The sequence below is a fragment of the Schistocerca cancellata genome, chromosome 3, assembly GCF_023864275.1.
Source record: "Schistocerca cancellata isolate TAMUIC-IGC-003103 chromosome 3, iqSchCanc2.1, whole genome shotgun sequence".
NCBI lineage: Eukaryota > Metazoa > Arthropoda > Insecta > Orthoptera > Acrididae > Schistocerca > Schistocerca cancellata.
The window spans coordinates 856,200,809-856,219,757 of NC_064628.1; the positions used below are offsets into that span (position 1 = coordinate 856,200,809).

The 18,949-nt window shown below is 40.3% G+C and overlaps 1 protein-coding gene across 1 annotated transcript in view; it reads right to left on the reverse strand.

Annotated features, from left to right (window-relative positions):
- Positions 1-18,949, reverse strand: part of LOC126176610 (solute carrier family 22 member 7-like) — a 158,346-nt gene that overhangs the window by 122,417 nt on the left and 16,980 nt on the right. The window contains exons 2-3 of the mRNA XM_049923770.1: positions 14,123-14,132; positions 587-849 (exon numbers count right to left, since the gene is read on the reverse strand). Coding sequence (XP_049779727.1) covers positions 587-849; positions 14,123-14,132 — 273 coding nt within the window. The remainder of the gene's footprint in view (positions 1-586; positions 850-14,122; positions 14,133-18,949) is intronic.

Consider the following 18,949-nt stretch of genomic DNA (forward strand, 5'->3'; position numbering starts at 1 on the left):
GTCAGCTTGCCTCGGATACAACGGCAATAGAACCAATGCATGCATCCAGGACTGAGCGCGCGCAACGCCATACTGCTAAATGGGTTAACACTTCCAGGATTTTTGAAAATTTGACTCGGTTTTTTAGTCACTGCAGTAAGTTCACAAAGCCCTCAACTCATGAATTTTCAGTTCGTTTCCTCGTTCCTCTTCGTTGCTTCACTTCTTTTGTGAGGCACTGAGTGAGAAATGAAGAAGTGGTCTGTGATGGAAAATAAATATTTTTCTACAGGATTAAAACATAATTGAAATGGTGAAAATCCACATTGTTTCATTCATGAATCTATTGCTGCTTTAATATGTTGTTGTTTACTTTGCACAAATATGGTCTTCATGTACAAGTTCCTAGAACTGTAAGCGAATGATAATGTGAATGAGCCGTGGCGCGGCTGTCGGGCGCAAGACGCTATCGATTACTCCTCTGGTCGAGGTTCGCACTATGTGCGATCGCGAGCGCCTCCTGTCGGAGCGGGTCCTAACGAGGGAGTGAGGGCGAGTACGGGGGTCTGGGGCGGACAGCAGGGGAGAACGGACATTGCGGCCGCACTCTGAGGCCACAAGAGAAGAGTTGTTGTGCACGGCCGAGAAGGGAGCGTTGAGCAAGGCGGCAGTCAGCATCGCTTTCCGGGGGACAGAGAGTTGCGGCAGTCCAGCGAACAGACCCCAGCTCCGGGAGCAGCGCTCCGGTTTGTCGACGCGACTTGGGTCGTATTTTGGCGCAGTATAGTTTGTTTGGTACGCATCTGCTGCTCCCTTTATGCCCACGTGTGTTGTTCTGTCCGTGTGTGCATTGAAAAGGTTACGCTCCGGCTGGAACAGTGGCTTGTGCTTTACGTTCATGCACCCTGACTCATTTGTTTTGCTGCAAGCAGCTGTAATTTCACAGATTTTTTTTCGTCGCGATTGCCTTAGCCCGGTGGTGCCTAGTATCCGAGAACAAGACAGCTAACGTGTGACCTGTTGTTTTGGGCTTTGGAGTCCTGTTTGGGCAACCTAGTTATCACGCACACAAATGTATTGATGCCGAGTGAGGTTAGTCCTAATCTTGTGGAACTGAGCTTTCAGTGACTGGCTCGTCTGCAAATTAATTAGTTTAACCTTTGTGGTGTGTTGTTTTTTTGCTTTCAATGGTGAATTTCTTGTCATTCATTTGTGTATGTTTCGCCGTTAATGATAACTGTGAGTAAGATAGCAAGGTCTTGAAGGGCTTGTGTATCCTGACAGTAATTTGGCAGCTGTTTAATTTGATTTCTTGTTTATCGGTTTGGTGAAAAGTTATGCCAAGTTTACTAATTTCCGCCTGTGGTCCGGAAGTTGGTTTGAAGGTAAATCCGTTGGTAAATCTTTACTGCACCTAACTGTTAACTGATCTTGCGTTGAACTAATGCCATTATTAAATCGTTTCCTGTGTGCTAGAAATTGTATTACCATAGACAGGGCACATCCTGTGGTCGAGAGGTAGGCACGGTTGCTGCTTTGCGGGTGGCGTCTTGTCGCTCGCAATCATTTCCCGCGTTAGTACGGGCGGCGGGAGATTTGCTTGCTCGCGGTTGTATGGCCGCTAGTCAGCTGTGCCAGCTCCCGCTTCAGGGTGTGCCGTGTTTCGTAAGGCGTACGCCGACTTTCAGTCACTGTTACTCCTGTGTTGCAGTCGGTCGCTTACCGAAACGTTAGTCTGTTTTAACACGGTAGCCACTGGGCCGTGACGAAGCCGGTTGATGACCAGCGTTGGGGCAGTCGTCCGCTCTGAGTGGCTTCGGCCGCTTGGACTTGGCAGTTACCTTCTGGTTAAACAGATCAGGTTTGTTTATTTGCTGTAAATTCCTAAGTAGTCTGTGAGAAAAGTTGTAACTAAGCTTTTCATGATTTTACACAATTCAAGCATTTTGGTAAGGCATTTTCCTATCTGTTTTATTTAAACGAGAATTCTTTATTGTGGTTATTCACCTGTTGAAGCTTAACATAAAATTTGTAACTCAGCTTTCATGATTTTACTTAATTTAAGCGTTCTTGTAAAGCAGTCCTTTATCTACGTTTTATTGATTGCTAATTCTTTATTGGGGATATTCACTGGTTGAAGGTTAACATATGTTTGTAACCAAGTTTATGTCTCTGCTTAACTGAGATTTAAGAGCCTTTATTGCTGGAAGATCATTAAAGCTTGGGTGGTTGTAATTGTGAATACTGTTGTCTGTTGTGGGCTACCCTTCCACTTCCACAGCCAAGCTGTCCTATCTACCAGTACAATGAAGACCGTAAGGGAATGACAATGTGTCAAATGTGCTAAATGTGGTAGTCCTTACTCAAAGGCGGGGAGTAATGTTGTTCGGTAATTTGCCTTCAAAACAATTACCGGTATACAAATTCATTGCCTTTCAAAACACCACCAACTCTCTCCTGAACCAGAAATGAAACGTGGAAACACATTTTAAAATGTTTAATTTCTAATGTATTTTCAAGAATAGGAAATTATACATACAGAAATATGTGGGGTTTTTAACGATACGTCAGTGAGATCCAGTGAATACCATTACCATTTTGGTTCATGTGGTGGAGCGGAGCCTGTGATCTGGGGCAAAAGGTTGGAATCAAACAACAAGAGGAGTGCACAAAGGACGTGGAGGCGAGAATCAAATTGGAACACAAATAGGTCTGTTACATTTACTGATCAGTTTCCAACTGAAGGCATTCCTGTAATTTCTGCACGCACACACACACACACACACACACAAACACACACACACACACACACAAATAGGGCATATCATTGATAATTCATACTGTTCTTTGACCAATAGGAGACATATTTCAAGCGACTGAAAACCAGTGCAGGGCCAACGGCCTTGCCGCAATGGTAATACCTTTTCCCGTCAGATCACTGAAGATAAGCACTGCGTAGTGCTGTTGGCAAGCGGGGTGCACGCAGCCCTTGTGAGGCAAACTGAGGTGCTACTTGGTTGAGAAGTAGCGGCTCTGGTCTCGTAAACTAACAAAACGGCCGGGAAAGCAGGTATCACCAATATCATTTTTTCATTGTTTAGCAGGGGTCAACTCAAAACAAATAGCACTCATCGCGCCTTTCATGCCAGTGTCGACAAAAAGTGTCGGTTTTTGTTTCCCATTTAAAACAAAATGATACTTAAAGCGTAATTTCAAGTACCCATTCTATAGAGCAGATCCATGAATGAAATTTTCTAAAATGAAATTTTCTAAATTTTCAGATTCACCCTCGGCAAAGTCAAAAGGAGTACGGTTAGTTTCAGCTACACAAGAAGCAAAACAAGCTAAGGCTAAAGGAAAAGAAATAATAATAATAAATCAACAATAAAGCTGATAATTTATAAAATCAAACATGTTAAAGCAACCAATTAAAGTAATTAAAGATAATAAAATTAAAGCCAAACTAACTTCATATGAAATTGTTTGAGCAACAGATCGAAGAGAACCTAATAAAGAATAATTTGAATTAGAAGACCAACCAGCAATTATAACGGTATAAACACCTAATCTAGTACAACATAAAAAAAACAAAAATCCACAAGAAAAAGAACATATATACGTTAAGTAAGGGAAAATTACTTAGACAGCCAAAGAAATTATTAAATTAAAAACAGGAGAAAAATAATAAAGTAAATAATTAGATATAATAGGAATTGGCTGCTCCTTACAAATTAACTTAATAGCATCACTAAAGGGTTGTGGAATTCCTACAAATCCTACTTTATTTGGACCCTTTCGAATTTGAATATAACCTAAAACCTTACGGTCTAATAAAGTTAAAAAAGCATCATTAATTAAAACACAAATAACTAATAAAAGAAAATTCAAAATAAACATAAATAAATCATAAAGTATCAATACTATTTGTAGAAAAAATCTACATAAATGAATTCTAAATTCAACACATTAATCTGTCAAAATAGTAAATTAATTAATATTAATCAATATAATAAAATATTTCAACCATATGGTCCTTTCGTACTAATATGGATTAATAATCTTAGGATAGAAACCGACCCGGCTCACGCCGGTCTGAACTCAGATCTTGTAAGAATTTAAAGGTCGAACAGACCTAATCACTGGGCTCCTGCACCCAACATTTTTCTTAATCCAACATCGAGGTCGCAATCTGCTTCGTCGATATGAGCTCTTAAAAACAATTACGCTGTTATCCCTAAGGTAACTTAACCTTATGATCATAAATTATGGATCAAAACAACAAACAAAAATAAATGATATAAGAATGAAGAGTTTATTTAGTCTTCATGTCACCCCAACAAAACATCATCATTAAATATAGAAACACAAAAAAAACTATATAAAAGTAAAATGTTAAGCTCTATAGGGTCTTCTCGTCCTAAAGAAGAATTTAAGCCTTTTGACTCAAAAGTTAAATTCAAAAATATATTAAGAGACAGTTGATTTCTCGTCAAGCCATTCATTCCAGCCACTAATTAAGAGACTAATGATTATGCTACCTTTGCACGGTCAAAATACCACGGCTCTTTAAAAATCTGCTCAGTGAGCAGGCCACACCTCAAAGTATTTTCCAGAGGACATGTTTTTGATAAACAGGCGGAAATCAATTTTGCCTAGTTCCTTATAATAATTACTATCAAATCCACCTTCATTAACAGTATTTCACCATCAAATCCGTTATAAACAAAAATCTATTGTAACCCACCTCCTCGTAACTATTTGAAATTGAAATAAAATTTTCTAAATTTGAAATGAAATTTTCTAAATGAAATTTTTTAAAACGATTCGATTCTGTTTCAGTCATGAAACTAAATCATTTTCAAAAGTTTTTGAAGTTCGTGGTAAGGTCTTATGGAAACAAACTGCTGAGGTCATCGGTCCCTAGGCTTACACACTACTTAATCTAACGTAAACTAACTTACACGCACACATCAATGCCCTAGGGAGGACTCGAAACTCCGACGGGGGCAGCCGCGCAGACCGTCACAAGGCGCCTCAGAATACGCGGCTACCTCGCGTGAACATTTGCAAAATATTATTACTATTATCACAAATTTTGAAAGAATGTAATACTGACTATATAAATTATCAATAATTATTGTTTCTCAATTAGCTGCATTAATACGGTGGAGGGTACAGGTTCCTCACATAGACCAATACACACATACGTTGCGCTCTGTCCCGTACATCGCTGATGATAAAAGCGAGACATACACGTAACAAATGCTAATTATCTGAAGAAAACGTCTTCTCGAAGCTATAGATAGGACCTGCAGTAGTTCAGAAACTGCACCATTACTCTCTTCCAAAGACATAAAAGAAATAATTGACAGGATATAACAGCAGTAATTCCACAATCGCTGTTATTATTGCTATTATTATTATTGGTATTACAACTACACTACTGGCCATTAAAATTGCTACAACAAGAAAAAATGCATATGATAAACGGATATTCATTGCAAAAATGTATTAAACTAGAACTGACATGTGATTACATGGTCATGCAATTTGGGTGAATAGATCCTGAGAAATCAGTACCCAGAACAACCACCTCCGGCCGTAATAAAGGTCTTGATACGCCTGGGCATTGAGTCAAACAGAGCTTGGATGGTGTGTAGAAGTACAGCTGCCCATGCAGCTTCAACACGATAACACTGTTCATCAAGAGTACTGACTAGCGTATTGTGACGAGCCAGTTGCTCGGCCACCATTGACCAGACGTTTTCAATTGGTGAGAGATCTGGAGAATGTGCTGGCCAGGGCAGAAGTCGAACATTTTCTGTATCCAGCAAGGCCTGTACAGGACCTGCTACATGCGGTCGTGCATTATCCTACTGAAGTGTAAGGTTTCGCAGGGATCGAATGAAGGGTAGAGCTACGGGGCGTAACACATCTGAAATGTAACGTAACCGTTCAAAGTGCCGTCAATGTGAACAAGAGGTGACAGACGAGTAACCAATGGCACCCCCTACCATCACGCCGGATGATACGCCAGTATGGCGATGACGAATACACGCTTCCAAAGTGCGTTCACCGCGATGTCGCCAAACACGGATGTGACCATCATGCTCCTGTAAACAGAACCTGGATTCATCCGAAAAAATGACGTTTTGCCATTGGTGCAGCCAGGTTCGTCGTTGAGTACACCATCGCAGGCATGGTCTCCGAGCTGATAGTCCATTCTGCTGCAAACGTCGTCGAACTGTTCGTGCAGATGGTTGTTGTCTTGCAAACGTCACTATCTGTTGACTCAGAGATCGAGACGTGACTGCACGATCCGTTACAGCCATGCCGATAAGATGCCTGCCATCTCGACTGCTAGTGATACGAGGCCGTTGGGATCCAGCACGCTGTTCCGTATTACCCTCCTGAACCCACCGATTCCATATTCTGCTAACAGTCATTGGATCTCGACCAAGGCGAGCAGCAATGTCGCGATACGATAATCCGCAATCGCGATAGGCTACAATCCGACCTTTATCAAAGTCGGAAACGTGATGATACGCATTTCTCCTCCTTACACGAGGTTTCACAACAACGTGTCACTAGGCAACGCCGGTCAACTCATGTCAGCACGTTGTAGGTGTCGCCACCGGCGCTAACCTTGTGTGAATGCTCTGAAAAGCTAATCATTTGCATATCGTAGCATCTTCTTCCTGTCGGTTAAATTTTGCTTCTGTAGCACGTCATCTTCGTAGTGTAGGAATTTTAATCGCCAGCGCATTACTGTTAGTGTCTGAAGTCCGACGCAAATCATGAACAGTCTGAAGTCTTCCAATTTCCGACCATTCCGAAGTAGGAGCGCAGCAATCAATCGAACAGTAACAACAGTGCACACATTTTAACTTGGTTGATTTGAAATGGATCTGCAGTGTGCACGTCAAGGAATTGTACAATGGACAGTAATAATGCCAGGGAATTGTGCCTTGTAACAAGTGTCTGCCCTCACTGTAGGTAGTTAGCTTTCGTATCTGAGAAGGAGTTGTGGGTAACACTTGCCATGCACCACGAACTCCTTCGTCATTCATTCTAACATCTTCCCTTCCCTCCCTAGTCCCCCCCCCCCATTCACACACACACACACACACACACACACACACACACACACACACACACACACAAACCAAGTATCATTCATCTTTCGTCATTTTGAAAATAAATGTGTTTCAAGAAAAGTCTTTCATTCTACAGTTTAGTAGTTAGGTGCTAAAGATGGTAATGTGGAGGAATGGCGGCGGTAACAAACGGCAGGGCAGGGCAGGGGGTGGGAGGGGGTGAGGGCGGGGTACTAGCTATTGTCTGATTGCACTTGGCGGTAGTGGTCTAGAAAAGGTTGGGAACCACTGGTCTAGTGCTATATTTTTATTGATATTTATTAACGAGTTTAGTAAAACACAAACAATAACCGGTACTACGGCACCGACTGAGCACCACTGCATGATTGGCAGGAGCAGTCAGCACACGCCAGGCCAGTCCTGCCACTGCTCGAGTAATGGTTATTCTTCAAGTTTTACTGACCCTTTTAAATACATATACATAAAACAACTATTGAACTAGACGAATCAGGGACCCCCTTATTGAATGAGCACGTAAAATTCCGCTAATAAATCATTTTGTTTCTAAAGGGGAAACAAGCCGATACTTTCCGTCGAGACTGGGCATCGCATGAAAAACGTGATGAGGGGTACTGACTCCAGCTACGCACTGCAGAAACGACAGTGCAGATGTCTGACGAAACAACGGAGAAAATGTGCCTGACAACTGCTAGGAGAGACACACGGTATACACTATGTGATGAAAAGTATCCGGACACCTGGCTCAAAATGACATACGAGTTCGTGGCGCCCTCCATCGGTAATTCTGGAATTCAATATGGTGTTGACCTAGATGACAGCTTCCACTCTCGCAGGAATACGTTCAATCAGGTGCTGGGTGGTTTCTTGAGGAATGGCAGCCCATTCTTCACGGAGTGCTGCACTGAGGAGAGGCATCGACGTCAGTGCACTGGCACGAAGTCGGCGTACCAAAACATCCCAAGGGTGTTCTATAGGATTCAGGTCAGGACTCTGTTCAGGCCAGTCCATTACAGGGATGTTACTGTCATGTAACCACTCCGTCACAGCCGTACATTAGGAACAGGTGCTCGATCGTGCTGAAAGATGCAATCGTCATCCCCGAATTGCTCTAACACTGTGGGGAGCGAGAAGGTGCTTAAAACGTCAATGTAGGCCTGTGCTGTGATAGTGCCACGCAAAACAGGGGGTGCTAGCCCCTTCCATGAGAAACACGACCACACCATAACACCACCGCCTCCGAATTTTACTGTTGGTACTACACACGCTGGCAGATGACGTTCACCGGGAATTCGCCATACCCGCACCCTGCCATCGGATCGCCACTTTGTGTGACATGATTTGTAACTCCACACAACGTTTTTCCAGTGTTCAGTACTCCAATGTTTACGCTCCTTACACCAAGCGATGCGTCGTTTGGCCCTTAGCGGCGTGATGTGTGGCTTATGAGCAGGCGCTCGACCATGAAATGCAGGTTTTCTCACCTCCCACCTAACTGTCATAGTACGTGCAGTGGATCCTGATGCAGTTTGGAATTTCTGTGTGGCGGTCTGGATAGATGTCTGCCTATTACGCATTATGATCGTCTTCAGTTGTCGGCGGTCTCTGTCAGTCAACAGACGAGGTCGGCCTGTACACTTTTGTGCTGTACGTGTCCCTTGACGTTTCCACTTGCCTATCACGTCTGAAACAGTGGACGTAGGTATTTTTAGGAGTGTAGAAATCTCGCTTACAGACGTACGACACAAGTGACACCCAACCACCTGACCACGCTCGAATTCCGTGAGTTCTGAGGAGCACCCAATTCTGCTCTCTCAGCATGTCTAATGACTACTGAGGTCGCTGATATGGAGTACCTGGCAGTAGGTGGCAGCACAATGGACCTAATATGAAAAACGTACGTTTCTGGGGGTGTCTGGATACTTTTGATCATATAGTGTACATGCCAGAGTAAGACTTAATGTTTCTGATTCTGTCATCTCTGCAAAAATTATGTTTCCAGTTTAATTTCTATAGATATTTGTTAGTATCTGAGAGAGTGTGCTTTGCACTGGGAATTTTGCAATTTGCGGCACACCTCGTTCTGTCCCGCGCAGCCAGCCACTGCTCCTGAAGTAATGCGTCAAAAGGAGGCACTGCTGGAGCCAGTCAGAAGTTGCACTGAGACAAACGAATGAGTTCTTGGCAGAGCCAAATGCAAGATCCTCGAGAAGCTGATGTACTGCCTGAGTGAATTTCCTGCTGACAGGTGCTCCCTGATGGTTTTAAGACTGACACGGTGCACTGTGTTTTGTGCGATTGGTGCCTTGGGTGTGCTTGCCAGCAACAGCATTCTGCGTGGTAGCTGATGTAACGTGCAGCGTGCAGGTGTGCACAGTCAGTGAGAGAAGTTAACTTTCTTAAACTACACGCTGTCAACTCAACCAATTTTATTTCGTCGAGAATGCTTTTGTTTAGACTACACAGCGGGGTTAAATCAGTTGTTGGCACAATTGTACAAAGAATTCATCTTCGTATTTGTTCTATGCGAATGTTCAATTGAACAGATAGTTTAAAGAAGAAACCAAGTGCAGGAAAATCGATTTTGGTTTGTTTTGTTTTACCAAAACTGTGTTAGCATATAGGCGCACATTGTGAGCTATAAGTGAGATATGAAAACGGAGGAACAAAAGCCAATCATCCGCCGGCTTAATCAGACTTGGAAAATACTCGTCAGTTTAAAGAACGGAATGTATTGCAGTTCCGAATTCGTTCAACCTCTGCGCTGGTGGTCCTACCTGCTGTTCAGTTGCTTAATACATCGCGTTTTCAGTGCATCACGGTATTGTTTTGTGTTTAATCTGGAACGTCTGAGTTTACACATCCGTCATAAAAGCAAATGAATGACAGTTATTGATGTAGTAGCTAAGCTACATGTTTCAAAATCGTGTTTGTTCGGAGTTTCTAATGCGATGCCATGGTTTTTGTTGTAGGCCACATTTCCTGACTAAGTATGTAGCACGCTGCTGTTGCAAATAAACAATATGAACCCTGAGATTAAAGAACTTCATATTCTCAGTGGCATCTGATAAGGTCAAATCTGTAACACCACTTCAGTGCGCTTTCTCCTTGCATTCGTCGCTACTGGTCGATTCACAAAAATGTGATACGTTAGTACCTCCCAAAGCGAGGGCACCCCTTTCTTAGAGGTAATCGCAATTTTGGGATTGCGGAAAGGAAAATCAAACGACTACACAGAATTTAAATACCACCATAATACACTTATGTAATTCAATTCACCAGGAAAATAAGATGTAATATTACTCAAATCTCTGAAGAAAATACACTGGATTTCAACAATCAGTGGCCTTAATTCCACAAATAATCAACCAAGTTCCTGTAAAAGTCCCCATTTTCGATTTACAAGTTCAGGCAGTTACAATATTCCTTCCGCAGGGGTTAATTAACTGTATCTGCGTTGCCTGATATTTTGGTGAAAAATATTTTCTTTGCCCCAAGAGAACAATGCAGAATGCCCCACATTCCATCAGAACCGTGTGCAGTGAAAAAATCCCGATACAGGGTATGAAGGTACAACATGAACCCAAGATAGTTACATACATTCCATATGAGAACTGGCCACTTTGCGAGGCGGTGTTGATGTGACCAACTACACCTACTGCGAGAGAAAATGAAGCCCATTGATGGTCTTCAGATAAGGCTTTCAAAGCCTGTGAGAAGTATAGATGTTTCTTGCATGTGTCGTATTTTTTTAAATGATTTGTGAAAATGTAACTGATTCTGATGTTGTAATATGAAGTTTTAGTGCTTAATTCATAATCAGTTTGAAGAAGGGAACAAATTCTCGGTTTTTGATATTGTGACTCCTCCTTCAGAACAATTCATCGTCCTAAGGTTCTGATATAGGAGTCTAATGTAAAGAATCTCATATAACTGTTTGGTTAAGACAAAATTAGAATTAAGAACAGGCGAAAGTTTTTTTTTTGTATTTACTCACAAAACGATATTTTTGATTAGTTCCCTTCTTCAAACTACAGAATCAATTGTGTGTGTTAATATATTAGATTGTTTAAGATATTTGTGTCGGTCTTTTGGTGTAGAGTGTGGGTAGCTTGTGTGGTCGCTGTCTAGTGGAAGTAGTAGCAGTAGACCGATGTGTATTTATATGTTATTTACCTCATCCTAGATAAATCTAAGTCTTGACTAGTATTCTTATGTTTAATTGCAGAAGTTGTCTCCATTGTCATTAGTTGTTATGGCTGAGGTCCATGCTCTGTAAATTGTGAATTTTAGTACACGATTACGTATCTAATGGAAAAGGCTCGGTTTTAATTCTGTCGATTGTGTGAAAGATATCGGCTGCACTGAATGGTTTGAGCCCTGCTCAGGGACTTCTAGGAGCTACAGGAGGATATATTAATTTACTGAAAGTGTAACAGCATGCTGTTGCTCACATGTATTTTATGTTTAATAATTTAATACTTAAATTCATTTACATGGCTTTTAGGTTTTCTTATTGGTTACGCCACGTAGCGCTCTGTATGAAAAATCACTGGCTGTGCTGTGCGCAGTCTGTGGGTAGTTTGCATTGTTGTCTGACATTGTAGTGTTGGGCAGCTGGATGTGAACAGCGCGTAGCGTTGCGCAGTTGGAGGTGAGCCGCCAGCAGTGGTGGATGTGGGGAGAGAAATGGCGGAGATTTGAAATTTGTAAGACTGGATGGCATATATATTATGATTATTAAGGTAAATACATTGTTTGTTCTCTATTAAAATCTTTCATTTGCTAACTATGCCTATCAGTAGTTAGTGCCTTCCGTAGTTTGAATCTTTTATTTAGCTGGCAGTAGTGGCGCTCGCCGTATTGCAGTAGTTCGAGTAACGAAGATTTTTGTGAGGTAAGTGATTTGTGAAAGGTATAGGTTAATGTTACTCAGGGCCATTCTTTTGTAGGGATTTTTGAAAGTCAGTTGTGTGTCAATTTAAGCACAGTCTTGTATAAATGTTCAAAGGGGACGTTTCATATGTCGACCCTTAGCCGAGGATACCTCACTGGAATCTTCTGATTTTTTCTTGTAGTTTGTGTAATTAGTGTAGATTTTGTTTATTGCTAGTGTGTAATTGTAGAGAGAATCTCCTTTGTAGTTGCAGTCTTTCATTGTTGTACAGTAAAACAGTTGTGGCATGCATGTAGATTTGCACCAAGTATTTCGCAGCTGCGCTTGCAATTAACTAGATATTATTTTCAGTGCTATGTTAATGTGTTCCCCTATTTTTGCTCTTTAAATTGTGTTTTTCTGTGTTGTCGTGTGAAATATTGTGACAATAATGGCGTGTGAAAAACGTAACACTAGGCTCCAAAGTAAACTGAGAAATAATAGTGATGACGAGCATAGCTTATCAACACCACTGTGTAATGAATTAACAGACATTCGAAGTAGTAATTTGGTAATTGTGCATAGGGAAATGGAGCGGGCGGCAAACAATGGCGTAGGCAGTGAAACAATTAGTGAACAGGGAAGCATTATCGATCGATCGCTTGGCAACAGCTCGCCTCAGGAATCCGAAATGACAGGACACAATTTTGCAAATACTGTAGATTCAGGTTTTGCGTCCTCACCGTTTTCTCAAATGAGTCAAGACACATTTTCTACTTGTCAAAATGTGAATGTTGCCGGTGCAAATGCACTGCCGAAAAGCGTAGAGGAACAGATTCCAGACACTAATGCATTGTTATTACAGCTAATGTACAAATGGAACAAAATCAGAGACAAACACAGCAAAGGCTTCAAAAGTTAGGCACAATGGAACTAAATCAGAGACAAAAACAGCAAAAGCTTCAAAAGTTAGACACAATGGAACAACACCAGAGACAAACACAGCAACAGTTAGACACAATCGAACAAAATCTTCAAAAGTTAGACACAATGGAACAAAAGCTTCAAAAGTTAGACTCAGTGGAACATAAGCTTGAACAAACACATGAAGATTTAACTACTGAGTTACATAACATTGAAGCGAAATGTCAAAAAGTCTGTAATGATGTAAAAACACAAATTTGTGAGCATTTTCAACCTATTTTTTCGTGGCATGAAAATGCATTACAGAATCACGAAGCAGCCATAAAAGAACTCCAAACTATTGTTCATGAAAATCAAGACACCTTGCAAGCTAAAATTGACTCAGTTGCATCTGCCGATTCGGTTACGCAACTTGCAAAATCTCAAGAAAACTTAAAGGACACAGTAGATACGATTTCAACACAAATGGACACTCTGAAACTTGGTTCAGAAAAGACACTGAGGAAATAAGTACACTATCGGAGAAAGTAGCCGAACTTTCGGATCAGTTCACTAACTTATCTGCAAAGGTAGATGATGATCTGAATGACACATGACCTGTAGCCATCACTGACACAGAAGAGTGCGAACAAATTAGGAAATTCAAACAAAATCAGAATCAAATTAATACGCAACACCAAAGAGAAATCCGGGAAGTACAAGATCAGCTGACACAGATAATACAAGACTTACGTATTTCAGAGGCCACTCGCGCTCCAATACGGGAAGAGGGACATAGAAATATGGAACAGCCACAAAATAATAACTCAGGGCACTTCGGAAATTATGAAAGAAATTGGCAAGGTACACCGAATTTTGAGATGGAACCGCCGACACGACGTAACAATGACCCATATGCTACTCGCCGACACGATGATTTTGACTATAAGCTGTTCATTACTACACGTAAATTTAAAACATTTAAGAATTCTGGCAACGACATTCATCCACAAGCGTGGCTCCATCAATTCTCTCATTGTTTTCCTCCCAACTGGTCATTGGAGCACAGGTTAGAATTTATGTGTGGCTTCTTGGAGAATGAACCAGCTGTAAGAATGCGATCGGTCATTCACGATTGTCACAGTGAAGGAGAATTTTACAATGCGTTCCTCTCAGCATATTGGTCTCAAGCTACACAAGACCGAGTAAAACATAGCATCATAATGATGAAACATTTCGAACAATCTGAATTTTCCAGTCTTGTGAAATATTTTGAAGACATGTTGCACAAGAATCAGTACCTGTCAAACCCATACAGCCCCTCAGAACTCATCCACATTTGCTTAATCAAACTGCCTGAACATTTACGACATATTATTTTAGCAGGGCGTTGCAAAGACGACATTAAAGCTTTTCAGGGACTCTTACAACGATTAGAAATTGACATAGACAGACGCGGGATGCGAAAACAGGAAAACAATCACTACAGGTCACATCCGTCACAATTCCGTGATGACAGAAACAATAACTGGACACGACAAGCCTATTCTTACAACGTAAATCGTGACCAAAACAGACACCATCCGTATGACAACCACTGGCAGAGTAATAGTTACAGAGAAAGATCGCATTTCCATAGTAATGAATATGACAGAGACAATCATAGAAACAGACAATTTGGCAACCAGAACTATTATTATCAAGGGAGACAGAATAACGTCAGATGCAATGGTCCAGCGTGCAGTTACGATTCAGGGAGAAATTCTCCACCACGTGACCGACAAACAAGAAACTATGGAATCTACCGACATGACGACAGACGATATGATCGTAACGACAGACCTGAATTGCATCAGAACTGGCGGGATTGAAACTGATCAGAGCCCTCTCGTCAAGGCGAATTTGTAGAAGTTAGGTCTCCTAATCCCAATAACGACGCGCGCCAACAAAGAAACAGACAGACTCGCACCGCAGGCAGCCACTTGGGCCTGCTGGCTCAGGGAAAAATAACATTGACGCTAACCTTGAGCATAATTCCAGTATTCTTTACGGACGAATACCGCATGATAATTGCATTCAAGTCGAATCTCTGCGCACTAGAGAGTAAAGGTTTACACCACATTTCTCATGTAAAACCGTTTATTGAAAGATAATCTGCTTTTTAACTTTGTCTTTGCTATAAAACGTTTCACTTCACATTTCTAGTATGCATTGTCAGACTTAGAAACTGTTACCATGCAACAATGTTTGAAGTTAAATATCCAGTCAAGAACCAAGAGAACTTATTTAAACAGAAATTACGAATGCATTGTTATTGCAAACAGATGACACAGTGTTATTGTGTGTGTACATTCTTGCTTGTTAGTTGCACGATTACGTAGTGACTATAAGGCTCACATACTTAGAACATTTACCAGTACTGCTAATGAGATTTTAATGCAACATTTTGGTTTACTTGAAAATACATTCTGAATTAAAGTACTTTCTGAGAGATACCACATGACACAGTGGTTAGTTTATGTGACAGCTACACGATTATATCACGACGTTACTAATGAGTGACAATTTACAATGTTGCTTTTGTGGTGTATCTGTTTTATATCTGCACAATTTTTCTGAATTCCTCTGTAAAGTAAAACATGTTTTAGTAGTAACTTTTGTGGTATAGCTACAAGGAGACAGCCTTCTCTGTAGCACAACAATACGTTACAGCACAGTACTTTCATCATCACAACAATAACCGTAATAACTAAGATATCTATACGCAAAGCATTTCACTTTTGTTTATCATAAGGTAAGTACATTGGCTTCTGCAGAACCTAGCTTTCGGAGGAAAATAACTAAGACACTTCCACAGAGATTATCTTACAGCAAGACGCACATTTAGCGCTACATGACACGTATTTGAGTGATTAATTTTGTACTTAAAACATTTATTTTTAAAGATATTTGAAGTACAATGATACAAAGGTTTTCCGTGATACAGTTCATTCCATTGCTGTAATCTGTAACACCTGAGGGTATTATTACATTAATCCTCAGGGGGGTTTACGCTTACTTTGTGTATCATGTGTTTTGCAAGCACAAGCAGCCCTAGCTAATATGGTATTTGCTTATACAACTTTACACATCGGTACCATATTCCTCTAACACATAAATTATACAGCTATCTGATCATTTAACTGAGAGAGAGAAACATATACTTTACTACATAAGTGACAGATGTTTACGTAATTACACAGTTGGATAACTTCACACTTATGAAATTGTATTTGTCCGTACTTCGTGAACTGCTCATATTTTTTTCCGAACCATTGTGATATTATGAGAGCTTTCAGTGATATATTTGGTATGAGATCACGATTTTTAAAGTACGTTTGAGGTAGAAGACACTACTGAAATGAGCAGAGAATTTTCTTTAGGTTTTGAAATTATTGCAGAAAGCTACGGCGTTTTTGAGATTTGACGAAGGTGTTATGATGTTATTTTTACGGTGATGATGTGTATTATGCTGTTGAGGTATGTTTATGATCAATAAGCTGATGCTATATGAGTTATTTGAGTATGCTACATATCTGTTATGATGAAATATTGAAGAAGTGTCAACGAATAAGGTAAGGAATAATGAGTAGTGGTTAGGGACTCTGGTTTGTGAAAAATTATGTTGAAAACCAGGAATCTCACTTTAAGAGTTATGAAATGTGTGTAAATGCGTGAATGTATCACAATGCCGGCGAAAATTTTTTGGACACTGTTATATTCATAAGTTTTTGTTTCTACACATTTGCAATGCAAATTCTCGACCCGTGAAATTTTGTATATGAGACTGTCACTGTAGCGGAAACTGCTGTTGTAAATATTTCCGTAAGAAAGTTAAGTGACCACCTGCGCGTAATGTGTCATAGGCACCCAGCTGCGTCAGACGCCTGGAGAAAAAGCCATTAGTGTGTGCGTTTTCAGAGGCAAGGTAGAAAAAAAAAGGGAGGCCCTTATCCTCGTTATTGACATTCCTTTGTAGAAAGCATCGCAAATACGACACGCTCAAACTTGAAAACATATGATTATACTGTGGAGATATTAATTTATGATATTTACTAAAATGCCTAATGAAACGATGAGAAACATTTCACGGCTATTGTCTTGCTAGTTGAGAGAAATGCCATATAGCTTGCTTTATGTATTTATTTACTCATTTTGTTTAGCATTTTGCTGCAGCAGCATTGGTTAAAATAAAATTTAATAGATGTACTAATATAAAAATTTTATGCCTACAGATCCAGTAAATAATTTTATGATCTATTCAAAAAAACGAAGGAGCATAAAAAGACGTTTCCCTTCACAGGAATTGCATACGGAGTTTTCTTTTCAACTACTTGGTAATTTCTTTTGTAGAATAATTTGTGGTGCACCACTTAATTTACATAGACATTAAGATGTGAATATACATTTCCCTTGTCTGCATTATTGTCTTTAGTGTAATGTCTTTTTCTGCTTGAGCTATGTCATGTTTAGATATAAGTTATTACATATGCTGCTGCTGTGTGCCAGGTATAGTGCTACTAAATTTCACTTTGTATTACTCTGTTAAGCTAGTTTTACTACTGATTTATTTTTCTTGTTTGCTGCACAGTGCCTTATATTAGATGTAATATTGCAATTGCTTTGCCAATTTGGATTTTTTGTCATACGCTGTTTGTATTAATTGTTTTGTGCTGCTGCATTGCCTCGTCCCTTAGTTTAGCATCTGAGCTCAGTAGATTTAAGTTAGCTTAAGAGGGGGTATCCTATAAGAGAATGAGTTGCGATGAATTTGAAGAAATGCACTGAGAGGTTATATGAGAAAAATACAGAAAGCATGCTTGGATAGGATTTTTTTTTGGCTGGAGCAAATATCGAAATAAGAGGAATGATCTATGGAATGAAGTTTTGGGTTGGACTGCAGTACCAAATGTTACACTGAAAACAAACCCTGTCCTTTCCTTTTGTGTTATCCCACTATGTGTTTGTGTACCCTTGTGTATTTGTTTTCTTCCTGTCTCTGTGTAGTTTCATAGAATTTTTTCTTCTTCTAATACTAAGCTACATTCACTATGATGAGGAATACTGTTATCCTCAAATATAATTTGCATTAATAATATGTTATTTACTTTGTAAAGATGTTAGACTTCATTAATTCTGTTTTGTTTTAATGCTCACGTGTAAAGTTGATGTTTCAAAAGTTATTCTGATCTTTTATGTCTTTACTTATGTCATAATTCCTGTAACATTGATGTATATGTTTATTTCTATTCTGTTGTAAAGCCTGTACTACAAATATTATCTGTACTGTTATGTTCTTTAATGATGTATTTTGTACCTTTGTAATTGTATTCTTATGTTATAAAATTGTAATTGACACCAGTTCATCAAATTAAGTAACTTGTAAGTTACATTTCACTGCACATGTTTGTTGGTCATAGTATATGGACAATATGTGAGAAGTAGGGACTGTTAGTGTTTGCACGTGTGTTAATAATTCTGCAAGGGACTGGATAACAGCATTGCTGGTTCTAAGGACAATTCCAAAAACTTTGTGAGTGCACAAGTGGTGGTTATGGACTTGCTATATTTTCCGCAAGACTATTCGATGGTGAATGTGCACCTGCACAGTCGCAACAGATGGCTGCTGGCTGTCTCTATAAGGACTACAGTGGGTCTGCATCTTTGATGACCCACCAATACCATTATTTCTACATGGACTACAGTGGGTCTGCAAACGGTTCAAATGCTTCAAATGGCACTGAGCACTATGGGACTTAACATCTGAGGTCATCAGTCCCCTAGAACTTAGAATTACTTAAACCTAAGTAACCTAAGGACATCACACACATCCATGCCCGAGGCAGGATTCGAACCTGCGACCGTAGCAATCGCGCAGTTCCAGACTGCAGCGCCTAAACCACGTGGCCACCGCGGTCGGCAGTGGGTCTGCATCTTTGATGGCCCACCAATACCATTATTTCTACAAGGACTGCAGTGGGCCTGCACCTCAGGTGGCCCACCAATACCATACTCTCTACCAGGACTACAGTGGGTC